This window comes from Miniopterus natalensis, chromosome 8, assembly GCF_054644295.1.
Source record: "Miniopterus natalensis isolate mMinNat1 chromosome 8, mMinNat1.hap1, whole genome shotgun sequence".
Classification (NCBI taxonomy): Eukaryota; Metazoa; Chordata; class Mammalia; order Chiroptera; family Miniopteridae; genus Miniopterus; species Miniopterus natalensis.
The window spans coordinates 22,694,221-22,712,551 of NC_142088.1; the positions used below are offsets into that span (position 1 = coordinate 22,694,221).

At 36.1% G+C, this 18,331-nt stretch overlaps 1 protein-coding gene across 2 annotated transcripts in view; it reads left to right on the forward strand.

The window, feature by feature from the left end:
• ALS2 (alsin Rho guanine nucleotide exchange factor ALS2) overlaps window positions 1-18,331 on the forward strand; it is a 65,817-nt gene that overhangs the window by 20,720 nt on the left and 26,766 nt on the right. For both annotated transcript variants that reach the window (XM_016208851.2, XM_016208853.2), the window contains exons 6-13: window positions 1,260-1,428; window positions 2,458-2,554; window positions 5,748-5,825; window positions 8,648-8,830; window positions 10,482-10,653; window positions 12,429-12,609; window positions 14,731-14,796; window positions 17,300-17,462. In XM_016208851.2, the coding sequence (XP_016064337.2) occupies window positions 1,260-1,428; window positions 2,458-2,554; window positions 5,748-5,825; window positions 8,648-8,830; window positions 10,482-10,653; window positions 12,429-12,609; window positions 14,731-14,796; window positions 17,300-17,462 (1,109 nt within the window). The remainder of the gene's footprint in view (window positions 1-1,259; window positions 1,429-2,457; window positions 2,555-5,747; window positions 5,826-8,647; window positions 8,831-10,481; window positions 10,654-12,428; window positions 12,610-14,730; window positions 14,797-17,299; window positions 17,463-18,331) is intronic.

Genomic DNA, 18,331 nt, shown 5'->3' on the forward strand with positions numbered 1-18,331 from the left:
CATTTGTTAGAAATGCAGGATCTCAGGCTCCACTCCAAACCTAATGAATCAGAATATGCATTATAACAAGATCCCCCAGTGACTAGTGTGTGCTTTAAAGTTTGAGAATTACTGGATTTGACCAGGAGTTGGCAAACTTTTCCTGTAAAGAGCTAAAGAGAGATATTTTATGATTTGCAGGCCATATAGTCTCTGTTACAACTACTTAACTTTGCCATTTTCCTTAAATGCAGCAGAGATAACATAAATGATCAAAGCTATATTCCAACAAAACTACAGAAACCAGCAGTGGACTATATTTGACCCACTGGCTATAGTTTACCAGTCCCTGGTTTGTACCACTTTGTGCAAAGCTCCAAAGTTAGGAACCCTAGACTGTAATAAAATTTATCTTTCTGCTCCTGTCCCTACACTTGTTCTGCTTATTCATGGTACTTCTTGTGCCACTGAGCACTTCTGTGGTCTTGCCTCCTAATGCTAATTGCCACTGGATTTTCATCTGTGCAAATAAAACCCTTAGTCTTGCCTGGCCGGGTGTGGCTCAGCTGTTGAGCATCAACCTAAGATCCAGGCGATTGGGGTTTGATTCCCCGTCAAGGCACATGCCCAGGTTGCGGGCTCGATCCCCAGTCGAGGGTGTGCAGGAGGCAGCCGATCAGTGACTCTCTCATCATTGATGTTTCTATCTCTCTCTTTCCCTCTCTTTTCCTCTCTCTGAAATCAATAAAGATATATTTAAAAAAATAATAATAAAAAATAAAACCCTAGTCTTGAGTGTGTGTATAAAGAAAGCCCATGAATTGTATTAAGTCTGAAGGAGAATCTTGTGCCAAAATTTTCTTGTTCTTAAATGTCCTCTACCATTTTACATTTGAGATCTCTCTGAACCACAACTGTGGAATATTGATTTTTGTTGTACAAAAATGTTATACAGAAAAGCGTTCTATGGCCAAATATTTGGAAGGGGACCTGGATTAGGCAGATTTAAACAGGGCTTTTAAATGTCAGCCTCTTTAGCATGCTAATATATGCGGAACTCTCTACAGGGCAGGCAGTGGGAAGATAGAATGTAGCATGCAGCATTTGCCAAACTCATCTGACTATTAAATCCCCATTTTTGCAGAGATCCTAGGGAATATATGCTTCACAATACCATGTTAGTGTATTTCTTTAAAAGTCAACAGTTTATCAAAATGATATCTTCCCCCCAGCCCCCACCCCCTATCTACTCCCTCACCCCATCTCTGGTTTGTTTTCAGTTTCCCCCAGGCTGTTAAGAAAAGCTGCTCGGGTGAAAACACGGACAGTGGTTCTGACCCCTACATACAGTGGAGAAGCAGATGCGCTCCTGCCTTCTCTGAGAACGGAGGTGTGGACCTGGGGCAAAGGGAAGGAAGGGCAGCTGGGGCATGGCGATGTGCTGCCCAGGTGAGTGCTCCAGTATTTACTGTTAGGAACTGACTTAAATAGCCTCTCCCCACGAAGGTTTCTAAGTCGTTATTTCCTCATAAAGGAAATCTGGTCTCTTCTAACTCAAAGTTAATATACATCATTAACTCTGATTTAAAAAACAACTGTCATCTTAGTCTTGAATTTGTTCCTAACAATAAAGGACTGAAGTATCCACAGTGTACCTTTCCATCCCATCTTTGATGTAGAGGGTGTGGCAAAAGAAGGTTTTCAGTTGTTCGTATGGAAAATAATACAATAATTAATAAATACTAATACAAGAATAAACTCTTTCACATATTCACAACTGTAAACCTAGTTTTGCCCCACCCTGTACATTCGTTTTGGAACACAGAAAGATGTGTTTGGGATAAGGCTGTATTTTATAGGAACACTTAAATGGTTCAGTTTTTCAACTTATAAAAAAGAACCAACATTTTTTTTTTAACCTGAAAGATGTTTCTTAACTGCTGCCAGAATAACTATAACCACAGTATTAAACCATGTCTACTCACACACCTCAGGTAAAAACTATTGTTTTGTTTGAGAGGAACTTTTAAATATTAACAAATTAGACAGTTGTGAAGGTGTGTAAATGGAATGATTATCTAAAATAGTCAGTTAATATTACTGTCTATCCTTAGTAGAGTATAGGCAACTATAGCATTAAAAAAAAAAGACAACTCCCCTCTATGGTTGCATTTCATTGTGTCCTAAATCTCTCTACCATATGAATTGTTTAGTAGTTTGATGATTCTTAACAGGTTCTGAGTTATGGTGATTAATTAGTAATTGATAGAAAAAGACTAAATTGAAGCCATCCAGAATTACTTATATTTAGGAGTAGATTGACAATATGTCCATTATTTTTATTTCAATGTTTTCTTTTGAAATGTTTATTATTACCCGAAAGCACTTACTCTATAATTTGAGAAAAGTCATAATCATGCTGAGAAAACTTCTTACTTTGAGTTTGTGTGTGTATGTGTGTGTATGTTTTTCTTTAAGGCTTCAACCATTGTGTGTAAAATGTCTGGATGGTAAAGAAGTAATTCATCTGGAGGCAGGTGGTTACCATTCTCTTGCACTTACTGCGAAATCCCAGGTAGGAGGCAAACTATTACAAGCTGATCTTAATTTCATGGAAGACCAACCTGATAAAATTGGACCATTACAGCAGTCCTGTATCTCACTAGATGTTTCCAGTGTTTTACATTGCATAGCATTATTTCCCATTTTACAGATAGGGAAGGGGAAGTTTAGAGAGATTATGTAACTTGTCTAATGTCATACATGTGATAGTAGAGTTTGGATTAAGCACTGGTCTACATGTCAAAGAATCTTTCTATAATGTGCTCTCACCTAAAAATAGAACTCAAAATTATCCAGAGTATTGGTGAATTTTCATAAGTAAGACACCAAGAAAAGAAAACAAAGGCATTTTTCTGTGTTAAAATTGTGGGACCTGAGACCAGCCAGTGTGACCCAGCGGGTGAGCATCGACCTATGATCCAGGAGATTGCTCTTTGATTCCCGGTCAGGGCACATGCCTGGGTTGCAGGCTAGATTCCCAGTAGGGGTCGTGCAGGAGGCAGCCGATCAATGACTCTCTCATCATTGATGTTTTTATCTATCTCTCTCACCCTCTCCCTTCCTCCTCTCTCTGAAAATCAATAAAGATATATTTTTAAAGAATTGTGGGACCTGAAAGTCACCTCCAGAATCACTTAAAGCTAGGACCGTATACATAAACCCTCCTAATAAAAATAGTGGTTTTAAGTTAGTCTTAAATATATACATATAATGATTCTTCATCAATTCCTTTATCTTTTTAGAAAAAGTCAACAAAGGATTCTAAATCCATGAAATATTTTACTTTAAATTTCACATAGTAGGCTAGCCAAAAAACTAACATAGCCCATATAATAATTATAAATATTAGGAAAGAAAAGGATAACTTATTGTTATTAACATGATAAATCATCTAAAAGGCTTAAAAATAAGAGATTTGGAATGTGGTCAGTTACAAAATAAATATAATTGTTAGCTTTCTTATATACATAAAATAAAGCAGAAAACACCACGGAAAGAAGACACTGTTCACAATTACAACAGAAGTATTAAGGAAATAGGAATAGTCATAATAGGAAATGTGTAGAGCCCATGTGACACAAACTTAAGAACTCTTCTAATAAGTCATAAGAGAAAATAGGAGTAAAGGGAGAGAGGTTTTATTTTTAGATGAAATGAGTCAGTGTTGCCAAAATGCCATTTCTCCATGGATCATTAAATTAGTACAGTGTAAATTCAATACAGTCCCCAAAATATCCCTATATAATATTTACAACTTGATAAAATGATCCCAAAATTATTCTAGGAGAGTAAACGTAGGCAGTGAGCCACATAAGTTCTGAAAATGAACAGAAGGATGAGGATTAGCCATATAAAGTATATTATAAAACTACAAAAAGATCAGTGGAATAAAAATATGCCTGTAGACTAGAAGTAGACCCAAGTGTACGTGAGAATGATGATAATATATGATAAAAGTGAGCATTTCACATCAGTCGGAGAAATAAGACTAAGTATTCAGTAAGTACTGTTAGAACCACTGGCTTCTTATTTGCAGAAGAAAATTAAGATAACTTTACATATTCTGTTTCTGGATGAATTAAAGATGTAGATGTTAAAAAAAGCTTACATGTAAAAGAACAAATCTATGTAATTTTTAAAAAATAAACCTTAGGAATAGAAAAAGACATGACACTAAAACCAGAAATTAGTAAGTAAAGGTGATATGTTTCTCTATATAACAAACCATCCTAAACAGCAAAAACACCACAAAATTAAGATACATAACAAACTGGGGAAAAACATTTGTAACATATACGACAGTGTTATTACCTTCTACATAAAGAAAAATTGTCATTGAATATTTATATCCCATTCACAAAAGAAGAAATAGAAATGGCCAGCAATGAATGAAAAGGTGGTCAGCCACTTAGTAAACGAATTTAAATTGAAATAACATTAAAATATTTTTCACCTATCGGATTAGCAAGAATTGCATTTAATGCCAAATGTTGGTGAAGGCGTGGGGAAAAGGTACATACAGTGGTGGTGAGAATGTACATTGGACCTTGCTGGAAGATAATTTGTCAGTATGTATAAAAAATCAGAATGTGTGTATTTATTGACCCAGGGTTCTTTGCCTAGGTATCCCTCCTAAGGAAATAGATTTACGAATATGTATATTCAAAGATTGTTAAATACAATTTTTATATTAAAAATTGGAAAGACATTATTAATAAATATAATTATTTCATTGGGTACTTGATTAAACTATGCCCACAGGGGGGTTCTGTGTAGTTATAAATGATGTAGCTCTATTCTTATTGACATAGAGAAATGTCAGTGTATAGCATTAAGTAAAAAATAACAGGTCACAAAACAGCATTGATAGTATAGTCCCATTTTACATATACATTTTGTATATACATTATATCTAGTCAACATTCAAATTTCTGGAAGCATATATGTGTATGTTCCCAGAATAAAATAGTTGTCTAAAGTGGTAGATTCATCAGTGGTTTTCACTTTTAAAAAATTTCTTTATATTGTCACAGTCTTACACAGTGACCATGAATTACTTTTATAATCAGAATAAACAAAACTATGTTTATTTTGCATAGTCCCTGTAATCTAGTTTTCTTTTGTCTGTAGTAGAGCGTAAGTACTTGTGTTTGTCCTTCAGTTACTCTTCATATATGAGAAGGCTTTCCAGTCATTCCATAATATTCCTGTATACAAAGCAAACAATCACAATTACTGTTTTTTTACATCACTTAGCTTTATTTTTTATCACTTTCTTTGTAAGTGACACTATAGGATAATTCCTGGGATTAAGTCCTGGCTCTGACACTTAAAATTTGTGTCCTCTCTGGATCAGTTTCCTTATCTATAAAAAAAGAATTGTGAGAATGAAACATTAATTAATACACAAAGTGTTCAGAACAATGCCTGGCAGGTAGTAAACACCTGAAAAATGTTAGTTATTGTTAACCCTTGGACTCGATCTTCCCATGTCCCCTATCTGCGCATTATCTCTGGTCTTGTTTAAAATGAATTTCCTTAATATCTGTTGTTTTAAAGAGTAGAAAGACTGGTATAAGTAATTTATGTCTAACGGTATATATAATACATGTATATACACATATATATGTTATTATAAAGGTTCAGTATTGACATGCAAAGTCAGATTCACAACTCTTACCTACTTTTCTGTGGTTTTGTAATAGGTTTACTCATGGGGTAGCAATACCTTTGGTCAACTTGGGCATTCCGATTTTCCAACAACGGTTCCTCGTCTTGCAAAGGTACTTTTGCAAACTTCATAACTTCTATAGCAACTTATTCCAGAATTCTAAGTTATAATACTTTATATTTCTCCATTTCATGTTTTAAAAAATTAGAACTGTATATTTGTAACCTAAATTTGTTTTGATATACTTAGTTTTTAAAAAAAATCTGAAACCACTTGTTTTTAAGCCAAATGTTCTTTTTTTTTGATGTGTTATATTTACTGATGTGTTATATTTCTTTTCTTCTCAGCTTCCACTGTCATTGAGCATTTGTAGTTCTTTGCTCTTTTTTTAAAAGTAAAAATGAAAAAGTTTTCTTTTTAAACAGGTGTTTCCAGGACTATGATGTCGACTTCTGAACTTTATACTAGCAATGCCTACTTTTTGACTTCTCACTTAATTTTGACTTTTACATAACATTGTTTGGTGGTGTTATGTTATGTCTTGTCTTAGTTTCTTTTACATGCGTAGTAATAGTAAAACCTTTTTGTAAACCTTTTCATTTTCTGTAGTGAAGTTAAAAATATAGTTGATTTCTTCACTGTTGTGTAAATGGTTTTAGTTTATGTAATGCTATTCAGAGATTGGTCATTCTAGTCTCTTTGATGCAATTCTAGAGGAATGTTTCTCAACCTTTTTTCTGTTCCAACACCCTGAAGAAATACTAAATCCTTATCAATAGTATTGGTTCCTTATACAAGATTTGATTGTTTCGGGGGGGGATAGTGAATGGGGAGTACACACAGTGATAGCCTAACAGTGGAATATGGAGCTCATGTTTTTGTAGTTTGATTCTCATATCTCCTCCACCCCAAGATGTGCTCCCTGCACTTAAAGTAACAGAGACTAAAAAGGAGAGTTAACCTCAATCCAGTGATTCATGTTAATACATAGTCCAGTGATTCATGTATTCAGTGTGCACTACATACACCATGTATAAGACTTTCACATGCTGCCTTTAAAAAAAATTACTGATTTTAGAGAGAGAGAGAGAGAGAGAAACATCGATTTGTTGTTTTGCTTATTTATGCAAATAAATTGGTTGATTCTTTTGTGTGCTCTGACCGGGGATCAAACCTGCAACCTTGGTGTATCAGGATCACACTCTAACCAACTGCGCTACCTGTCCATGGCCATGCTGCCTTTTCTTCCAGCAAACTTAATTTTCCTGAGAAGGAAAGACTTAAGTAAAACATCAGGGAAGAGTTGTTACTTCTAGCTCCAATCTTGAATATTTTCAGTATAAAACATTTTAGTGGTAAGCTATTTAATTTCTGTTATTTTATCACAAAGATATAGTAAAACATTGTTTCTTGTTTTTTGCCTATTTGATTAAAGTACAACATGCATTTATTCATACTAAGGAAAGTTTTATAATATAACATAGATATCCTGAAAATAAACTTATTATTTAACACTTTAGAGTCAGACAAGAGAGAATGGAGTTTGTTACAAGGTTTTAGTTTCATTACTCTTAACTGTACATACAAAATATATAGTATTAGGAATTTGATTTTTTTTTTATTTGGGGAAGTGTGAGAAAAACATTTTGAAGTCATTTTAATCTATGAGTTAAAGTCAAGGTAGAATGAGATCTGAATTAGTTTTGATTAGAAACTAAGTAGAAGACTTTTCTCCTGCAAAAAATTGAATTCTTTCTTTGCAACAATAACAGGAAGTCAGTTATCTGGGTAGCCTGAAGATATCAGAAGATGGTGTCATGCTGGAAGAGGAGAGCTATAAAGTAGTCACACGTGTGCCCACACACATTCCCACATTCACTCACACAAGCACCTAACACCTCAGATTTGGAGCCTATCTAGACACAAAGAATCTAATAGGAGATTTTTTTGCTTATCAGTCTAGGAGCCATGGCTGAAGTTGGGTCTGGATGTTGGAGGCAGTAGTTTTCATAGCAGAACACTTCCTTCAAATGAAATTTTATGTGGAATTCCATACATGAAACAGATAAACATGGAACTCCTTTAGTGGATGAAGGGAGGGGCATGGGGCAGAGCCCTGACGCCTCCCTTTCCATGGTGGCTCCTGAATCACTATATAGAACAATAAGGTTTGAAAACCTTTGGTTTAAGGCATGCTTTTGCATACATCAGAATCACCTGGAGAACTTGTTCAAACAGATTGCGAGGTCCCACCCCCAGAAGCTGTGTGGCCTGAGAATCTATGTTTCTAACATGTTCCTAGGTGATTGCTGTTGCTGCTGCAAAGGCTGCTTGTTGAGAACCACTGGTCTAGGGATCCACGTAGATGGACTTGTAAGGGGTCCTGCCTGTTTCAGCATCCTGGGAGTTGGCACAGTGAAGTCACATCAGAGAGGTAGTGGGTTCCAAGTGGGAAAACTGAATTTCAGCATCCAACGGTTTAGTTGGCCAGAATGGAATTTAGCCTTGTTAGATTTTTTTTTTCACACCTTGATTTTTGTGGACACAGCTGAATGTGAATGGACAAAGGTGTGTGCTAGTTATCAGGATAGGGCTCTAGAAGTTTCTGGGCCTCTTGATTGTAGTACAGGCTAAGTTCTATGGGGTCATAACAATTAAAAAATCAGATCTGTGGTTTTTCCTTTTTTAATTCCTATTATTCTGATTTTTATAAAAAAATTCCAGTTCTAAATTTAAAACCAAACAAAGGATTTCTTCTTACCCCACGTCTGTTCTGCATTTGATTGGGTACATTGCTGGGTTAATTTTGCCCTCTGAGATATGACTGACTTTGCACCATACTTGTTTAAATAACCTAATATTTCAGTTCCTGCAGATCTGAAGTTCTATCTGATTCCTTCATCTTAGACCAACATTATCTTGCTGTCATTGCAGGTTAACAGTGAAAATGGAGTCTGGAGTGTAGCTGCAGGCCAGGATTATTCCTTGTTTTTAGTGGATACAGAAGACTTCCAGCCTGGGTTATATTACAGTGGCCGGCAGGACCCTACAGAAGGTGACAACCTTCCAGAGAATCACAGTGGTACTAAGACTCCAGTACTTCTCTCCTGTAGTAAGGTGAACAGGAATTGGATCCTAAGGCCCACATTCTGTAACACATGAGAAATACTTTGTTTTTGTTAGTTATGTGTATGCCTGTTATTAAGTGTCTCTGACTACTGTGTTTAAATATTTCATTTTTGTTATTTGTGTGTATTGCCTCTTATTAAGTATCTCTGACTAGTGTGTTATGAGTACTGTGCAAGCCCCTTCTGATCCTCTCCTTCACTCCTTATCTCCTTTTCTGGACTTATTTCCCTCCATAGTGCATATCACCATCTAATACACTATATAATTTACTTGTTTTGTCTGTTGTCTGTCCTCCTTATCTGTAAGATTCATAAGAGTGGGGATTTTAGGATTTCTTATTTACTGCTGAATCCTCATAGTAAATACTTTGTTGCATTAGCACCCTCATGTAGGAATATTAAAAAGTACATTTTACAATTAAATTTCCTGACTGCATTTGTGGATCTCTCAGTGGTGAATTAGAATAGAAACAGAGTAGATAAATTTTTAACTATAAGTGGGAAGTAAACATTTCTGTGGCCCTGCAGGCCACCAGCAGTGCTCTATTTCCCTCGATTCCTCGTTTCTCTTAGCTTCTCATTTTATTTACTGGTTTATCCCTTTTTCATTTGTTGATCTGAATTTCTTTGCTCTCCTACTTTCTCTTTTCCATAAACTTAAATCATTGACCTGTTTCTGGTTTTCCCCTCTCAAAAAAAGGTAACTCACATCCTCAAAGTGATATGCCTCAAGGAAATTAACCCTCAAAGCTAGAACATTCTGGATTTCTTATTCTTATGGAATAATATATCCCGTGGACGTTTTTTTTAATCCTTGGTGTTTGTTTTTCTGGCTAAATATGTGAGCTATGAATGTACCGGGACAAGACCTTTCTTGCTAAAGGCAACACTGGCCAAGATTTGGCTCTTAGTATATATATAGCCTGTTACTCCAGACATACTGATTGACTGTAGTTGTTAGCCCTGGTTCCACATTCCCCATCCAAGGCGGACAGTCCAGATGAAGGGTGAAATACCCTGATGAAAGGAGTGAGGCTCTAATATGTGTCTTTAGTTACAATGGGATCTTAACAGTCTGTTGGGCCTGCAGCATGGTTGGCTAGTTTAATAGGTATATGTGAATGAAGACATTGAGTGTTTCTATTCAATGGTGTCATGGATAAGTAGAAAAAGGTATCTTTTAAAGAAAATCCCTTTATGTTGTAAAGTACTTTTAAGAGACAAGATAACTCCCACACCTTTCCTATTTTGGTCTATAACACAGAATCTTCTTTCCTCTCATTTATCCTATTTATGCAAAAAGGAGTCTTGAAACATGTATCTACATTATTTCGATCTTTATATATTTAGGGCGTGTGTGTGTGGTTCTAAAACATGTAATATGAACTAAAAGGTATTTTGGCAATAAATAAAAGATAGAGTGTATAGTTATATATAGATCCAGGTATACATATATAACAATGGTGTACTGGTAAGCTGTCTCTAAAATTCAAGCTACTGATGGTTTCATCATCAACTTGCAAAATTCCTGAATATTTGCCAGTTGGCTTCTCGCCAGTTGATACAAGCCCGCTCTAGTATCTGAATTGCTAGGGGTAAATTATATCTTGCTTTTAATCTTTTGTTGTGCTCTGTTTTAGCTTGGATATATAAGCAGAGTGACAGCAGGAAAAGACATCTATCTAGCCTTGGTGGACAAGAACATTATGGGATATATTGCCAGTCTCCATGAGTTGGCTGCTACAGAAAGACGGTTTTATTCAAAACTAAGTGATATCAAATCTCAGATTCTCAGGCCTCTTCTCAGTTTAGGTAAGTAGAACACTCTTGTTTTATCTGTTCTTTCTATATCACAAAGAAAACCTTTGAGTTGTAGATTACTCCTTCCTTTCCATCCTATTCTTTTTGTACACTGGCAGCCAACACCTTGCAAACTATTTCCCCTTTTCAGTGGCTCAGCTGCTGCTGCCCTGGCCTCCCATTCCCAGAGCTCCTCTTACCTGTGGGGAGTAGAAATAGGAGCTTTTGGAATATTCATGGCAGAGTAGCAGAAACAGCTTTGGGAAAGTTGACCCTAGGAGCTAGACTTCCAGACAACACTTCTAGTTCTAGCAGTCCTCAGATGTCTTCCATTATACTACCTGGGTTTTTCGGGGTTTTTTGTTCTTAGAGTTATGTCAGAGATTCACTTGGATTTGCATGTGGTCTCTTGAAATTGTTAATAACTGAAGGAGTGTTAGGGTCTCATCTCATATTAGCATGAATTGATTCCTTTTCTTCGCTGGAATCAGTTACAAAGGGCTTAAAGGTGAGGAGATAGGGCAGGAAGTGGATTATGATAGTCCTAGATGGTGTGCTACTGTCCAGATATGCTAGGTACCTGGGGCCTCTAGGGGGTTAGAAAAGAATACAAAGTGGAGATTGGAGGAGGCAGCTATTAAAAAAATAAACTTCCCTTATTTCAAAATTTTTCTAGATTTGGCCCTGCACTTAGAAAATGGAGAGGAAATTTTCTCCCCCCCCCCCCCCTTCTCCCCTGTACTCCTCGGCCCCCTCTGAGTACCCAGAATTCAGGCCAATACTCTAGTATTTAAATTCTGCCTTGTTAGTACATCAGCTTTTCCACATTAAGGCGACCATTGGCTTATATGAATCAGTGCTCATTGTTTTTAGTGGGAAGACAACTACTTTTCAAACAACTAACCTAGTGTTTCCTTTGTAAGTTGGAGGCTATCCGCATTTTTTAAAAAATGTCTTTTGCTTTTTAAAAGGTTGTAGAGGCCCCTGTTCTATAAATTCCTCTCCAGCGAGTGGACCCAATACCCCAGGACTTTGGCAAGGGAAAGGGAGCAATCCAAGCTGGAGGCTCCCTGGATTGCTCTGAAAAGAAAGTGCAGTCTGCTTTTTCTGTGTCCTGATTTCTATGTTGGTCTTACCTGGTCTGTTCATCGCCTCACTGCTTGCTGAGAAGTCCTAGAAATTAGGAACTTTGGATTGGGAAACAGCAAATACTCTCCTGATGCCGTCTATAAAGTTGAGGCAACCTGGGCAGTCTGGTTTTTGGATTGCCCTCTCTGTACTGAAGTGTTGGGCTTGTCCAAGGGACAAGTTGAGCAGACGTCAGTACAAAAAGTTGAAAATGTGAACCAAGCTATAACTATAGAAGTGAGTTTAATTCCTGGCTGTCACTCACCAGTTGTGCAAAATTAGATAATTCCCTTGGCTTCAGATTACTTCGAAATGAGAGGAGAGTTGGATTAGCTCAGTGGTTCTCAAATTTGGCGAGTCTTCAGAATTACCTGGAAAGCTTTTCTTTTTAACATAGCCATCCTGGGATCTTAACCTTGCCCCACTGAGTCAGAATCTATGGGGTCTCTATGAATGTTTTGTAATTGTCAAGTGATTGTTTTCTGTGATCTCTGAAGTTGTTTTCTTTAACTCTGTGATTATTTGGGTTCCACAGATGAGAATACACCTCAACATGTTAAGTATTTTTTAGAAAAGGGGAATTCATAATCTTAATCACCAGGAGGCATTCAGGACATGAATCTTCAGGTTATGTTGTCATCATTATCGTTTTGTTACAGAAAATTTGGGCACCGCCAGTACCGTGCAGCTGTTGCAGGAAGTGGCAGGCCGGTTCAGCAAGCTGTGCTACCTCATTGGTCAGCATGGAGCCTCACTGAGCAGCTTCCTTCAGGGGGTAAAGGAAGCCAGGAGCTTGGTCATTCTGAAGCATGCAAGTCTCTTCTTGGATAGTTACACAGAGCAAGTATCCAGTCCTGTGTCATGTTCAATCTCTGCAGGGTTTTTCTGCCAAGGAGAACAGCTCCTTAAACAGAAGAGACTAGATTAGGGAGAGTGATATAAGGTAATAGAAATTACAAAGCAGTATTTTACTCTTAAGCCAATTATAGTTCTGCATTGCTAAAATTTTAGTTTTTTTCTAAGGGGGACACAAAGGTTTAAAAATAATTCTCATATTTTCTTCTATATCCTAGCAAAAGACAGTGTACTTTACATAAAATGTACTGTAATGAATATGAATATATAAATATTCTCTTTAGAGAACAAATTTGTTTACTTAAGTAAATTATACTAAAGTTTCAGGAAATAAGTAACTAAACAAGTTATTTTAAGACCAATTGCTAATTGTAAATATGGAGCTGTTCCAATTCCAATGTGTGCTTCTAACTCTTATGTAAATAGAGGGTTTAAAGACCAAACTATCTTTAAAATAAAGATATTTTTTAATAAAACCAAGGATAGTTATCTATGGCTCTTTTCATGTTTTTTCAAGTAAAATATACCAAGTGTATTTGAAAATTTAAATTTTTCTCACTTTTTCTTTATATATTATTTTGGAAGTGGGGATATGTTTTTATTGATTTTTAGAGAGGGGAAGGGAGAGGGATAGAGAGATAGAAACATTGATGAGAGACAAACATCGATCAGCTGCCTCTTAACTGGGGATTGAGTCTAAGTGGTTACCTACCTCTTGGTTCATGGGTCAATGCTCAACCACTGAGCCACCCTAGCTGGGTTAATTTATATTTTGACGTTATGATGTGAGACATAACTTAAGTGTTATTTAAATTTAATTGTTGATCTGAAGTGTAGGTTTTCTTCTTTGACTGAATACCCACTAAGTGCCAGGTGCTGTGCGAATCTCCAAGACCACAGCCACAGCTTAGAGCCAATGAAAAGCACCAGCCTCAAGGAGCTCATGTTCTTTTGGTGTTCTGCTTAGGTTATTTATACTACAAATAATGTATGTTTATAATTGAAAACTAAAGATATTTAAAGTCGTCCATAATCCTCCCGCTGGAAATAAACATTGTTAATAATCAATGTATTTCCTTTCTGACTTAGCATATATGTGCAAATAGATGTATGTGATTTTAATTCTAAGCAAAGTTTAATATACTTGGAGCTATTGTCTTAGAGGAAAGACCCTGGTTGGAGTCTTTTAACTTACCATCTTTTAGATGTGAAAATGATATAATTTGATACCAGTTTACTTTTTTGAGCTAAATTTCGTTTGTGTGAAGGTTTCAGTTTTTACTAGTATAATTTTTCTTTTTTGACTTATATTCATCACCATGTATTTCAGTTCCTTTTCTTCTCTGATACTTCAAATGGTTTTTATTTTGACATCTTGGGCTATTTTTAACAATTTATTCATATAGATAGAGCAAGTAAAATTTTTAATATATCAATTTTAAAAACTATTTTTAATTGTGGTAAAATACATGTAACAATTTACCATTGTCACAATTTTTTGGTATGTTTTATTGATTTTTTTTTAATAGAGAGAGAGGAAGGGAGAGGGAGACAGAGAGAAACATTGATGAGAGAAACATCAGTCTGCTGCCTCCTGCACGCCCCCTACCAGGGATCGAGCCCACACCTTGGGCATGTTGTGTTCCCTGACTGGGCATCCAGCCAGTGCCCTCCTGATGTTGGGAGGGCGCCCAGCCAACTGCGCCACTGGCCAGGCAGCCGTTTTTAACTGTATTACCGAGGGCTGCTTTGATCTTGCCTCCTCTTTTTTTGAATCCTTGTGCAAGGATACGGGTTTTCTTGTACAGAGTAAAATCTACCAGATAAATACTAGCATCTTCTGCATGGCTTTAGGTGTTTTTAAAATTTCCTATTACATTAGCATCTTTACTCAAATAGTGTTTTCCCTCCTCTGATGATTGTGATTCTCACATAACCCGCCCTTCTCTCCAGTCCTTTATACTTCATGAATATTGACATCATAAAGGTGCTGAAACTCATTGGTGAGATACCAAGAAGTATCTGTTCTGGATGCTTGTTCAAAAACTCTGAAGAACTAATATACATTTTAACACTAATGTGCATGTGTTTTATTTTTTGCTCAAGGTATTGTACGTCTATTACACATTTCCTGGTTATGGGAGGATTCCAGCTGCTCGCTAAGCCTGCAATGTAAGCAAATACCTCCCAATTGTCATTCTAACAGCCAAAGATGATGTGTTATAGTGTTTTGTGTTTTTGAGTGTCCATGAAAGCTTTTACCTGGTCATTTTACCTAATGAATCAAAATGTAGACTTTCACTAACTCTTATAAAGGACAGGTATTAGTAACCTCTGAATATCATTGGAAATAATATGGTATTGAAAAAGCCACAAGATCTGAATCTTTATTGCTACCACATATTATTTCTGAGACTTTGGACAACTCTTTTCACCAAATTGAGCTTTGGGCAGCATTTCCTAAGCAGTGGTTTATGAACCCCAGGGTTTTACATAGTTAAAGGCAGTAATAATGTCTTTTTTTAACTTCTACTTACAAAATCAATATTTAAAATTATTTTAAATTATTCAGTTTAAAAGAGAACAGTTTGAGCACCTCTAGAGCATGGCTAGTGAGCCCACGTGGCAGTTGTGGGTCTTGGATGATAAGCTCAGGCTCTAAGCACTTAGCTGGTTTATCACCTAGCTGCTTACTCAGGTTAGCCTGGTGGTTTGATCATTACATAGGGTTTATAATCATCATTATTATTATTGTAAAATATACATAACATAATATTTATTTTAACCATTCCTAATTGTACACTTCTGTGGCACCAAGTATATTCACATGTTTTGTAAACCATCTCCATTACCTATAAACAAAACTTTTAAAAATTATCCCCAACAAAAAACTTTGTACCCATTAAACAATAACTTACCTTTTCTCCCTTCCCACAGCCCCTGGTAACTTATATTCTATTTCCTGTCTATGAATTTGCCTATTTTATAAGTGAAATCATACAATATTTGTCCTTCTGTCTATGGCTTATTTCCCTAAGCATAATGTTTTCAAGATTCATCCATGTTGCATATACCAAAATTTTATTCCATTGTATGGTTGAATAATATTCCGTTGTATTTATATGACACATTTTGTTTATCCATTCATCTGTTGGTGGATGCTTGGATTGTTTCTACCTTTAATATATTTAATTTTTGAGGAATAAGTAGGAACCTGGCCATGTAAGGAAAGACCAGTATTGCCACTATTAGATAAAACTCCCAGGAGAAGAGAAGCTAATCAGAGTCCCTGGTTCAGATTTCTGGAGAGCATACCAGGGCCCCTGTTGGAAAAGTCTATAGGCAAAGAAATGAGTAAGTTCTGAAAGATAATAGGGTTCACAAGAGTTGGAATATTTCTGTCTAGTACTGGGCATTCAGGAGAAATAAGCTCAGAGGGAGTGTGTTTACCATGTAACACCTCCTCCTCTTGGGAGCAGGTCAAAGCAGAGCACTTCTGAAAGGCTTAAGCGAGTGTCCTCAGATGATCTCAGCAGTAGAACATGGAGGTGGAAGTAGGAACATTCACACAGGCCAAGTATAAGTAAAAAAATCTGGGCCATGTTCCCCAGGGCACTTGCTCTTAGTTGCATTATAAAAGAATCCAATTTGTGCCATTGAACTCTTGGGTGCCTGGGAGTTATTACATATTTTTCCACAATATTATTTCATAATTTCTGAGTTAAACATTTCTTCATAGTTTTCTGAGGGATTATAAAACAATTCATTTTTGCTTTATAGTCTTGTGTGACGTTGTCTTATGTGAGGCCTTGTAGTTAAGAATTATAATGGGTGTAAAGCACTGAGGGCTTGGCACATAATTATTGCTCATTAAGTGGCAGATAATTATTCTGTCACACTAATTCTTGCTTTTTTACAAAAGTATTTTGGTCTAGTGAGCGTAGTCTCAATGGGTACTGATCAGCGTTAAAATTTGCAGTCAAATTTTAATAATGAACTTATATATAAAATTGAATATAAAAACTAAGTGTTGGCTTCAGTTTGAAATGCTTTTGAAGATTCAGTATTGAAATCTTTGCATATAATTTGCTTTATTATTTCCTGTTAATTATAGTACTGGTACCTACAGCTTTTCATTACTCTCCTGTGATAAACTCTTATTAGGTAATCAACAATTGATGAATAAAAGGGAGAAATTGGTAGTATTTTAACATTTCATGCCAATTTTGATGGAGCAAAGAACTTTGTTTTTCCTCCAGTATTTCTGTTTAGCGCAACTATTTAGAACAATTCGTCTTGCCATTTATTGCTGTGACTTCTGACTTGGAAATTAATAGGTAATGTTAGCTGGTCTTCAGTTATTCCTTACTACTGTGGGGTGCATGATTTATTTCCTAGAACATGAGGCACAAGTCTGTAATTAATCATCTCTATTACGGAGTCACCGTTGCTACCTTTTGCTACTTTTCACACTTTAAAAATCCCATCTTGTAGGCAGGGAAATTCTTTTAATTATGTCTGGTTTATTTTATTATATTTTTCTTCCACTATTGCATAGCACCTAAAAATGTGCGTTCTGAAAAAGGTAGGATCTAGTGAAATGTTTTTATTCTATATCATACATGTTGTCATTACCAAAATGATTAACTGAATGTCTTTTTTTTCCTACCTCCAGTGATTTCCTAAATAAAAACCAGGAGCTGCTGCAAGATTTATCAGAAGTGACTGATGAAAACATCCAGTTGATAGAAATACTGAATACTTTGTTTTTCTTGCCAACCAGACGACTTCATAATTATGCAAAAGTTTTGCTAAAGCTTGCTACTTGTTTTGAAGTGGTAAGCTCCCATATATACCCTCTTTGGATACTTGGGAAGCCAAGGATCATAGTGTGTTTGTTTGTTTATTTGTTTGTTTGGATTATGTCACTCCATGATCTGTAACTCCACTAAGTTATATATATATGTGTGTTTAATTAACTTTATCTTTCTTCAGGGAAATGAAAGAAAAACATATAACTGTCGATAAATCTAGTTTTCTTTGCTTTGGATTCAGCTTCTTCTCAGGATGTTATCAAGATGAATTGTACTCATTTTATGAAACTGTGTCTAAAGTTAAGAGCCAAGTATGAGTATTACTCATTCAATAGTTGTTGAAGCTTATTGAGTGCATGCTGAGTACAAGTTACACAGAGTTCTTTAGAACCCTGGCTTTCTGTATAAACAACACACACCTGTAAGGCAGTGGAGTTACCACCTGGCCTGGACTCATGGTAGATCCATATTAGGTATTTAGGTCACCTTGGCATATGCTATGAGAAATCACAATGTTATAGGATTTCCTTATATGTTAATTGGTGTATAAAATTAGTTAGGTAGAATCCTAGAAAATTAGCACTGCTCTAGGATGTGGGTGTATGATAAAGCTGGTCCTAAGACATTCACCTTCGAAATTGTACTGAAATGTGTAGTTTCATTTCATTTCCTGTCTGAAGAACTCTAGAGAAGCCATAATGACTTCAGGGTTCCTTATAGTTTAGAATCTTTTGAATCTTGGACTCTATCTCCTTACCTGGACAGATTTTAGTCTCCAGAGTGACCCAGGAACTGATGTGGGCTTTCTACATTTGATCTTCCTGTGGCCCTGTAGGTGATTTCTTTAGTTTAACCCAAACTGGCTTAATTTTAGCAACGAAGGTTTGAGCTAC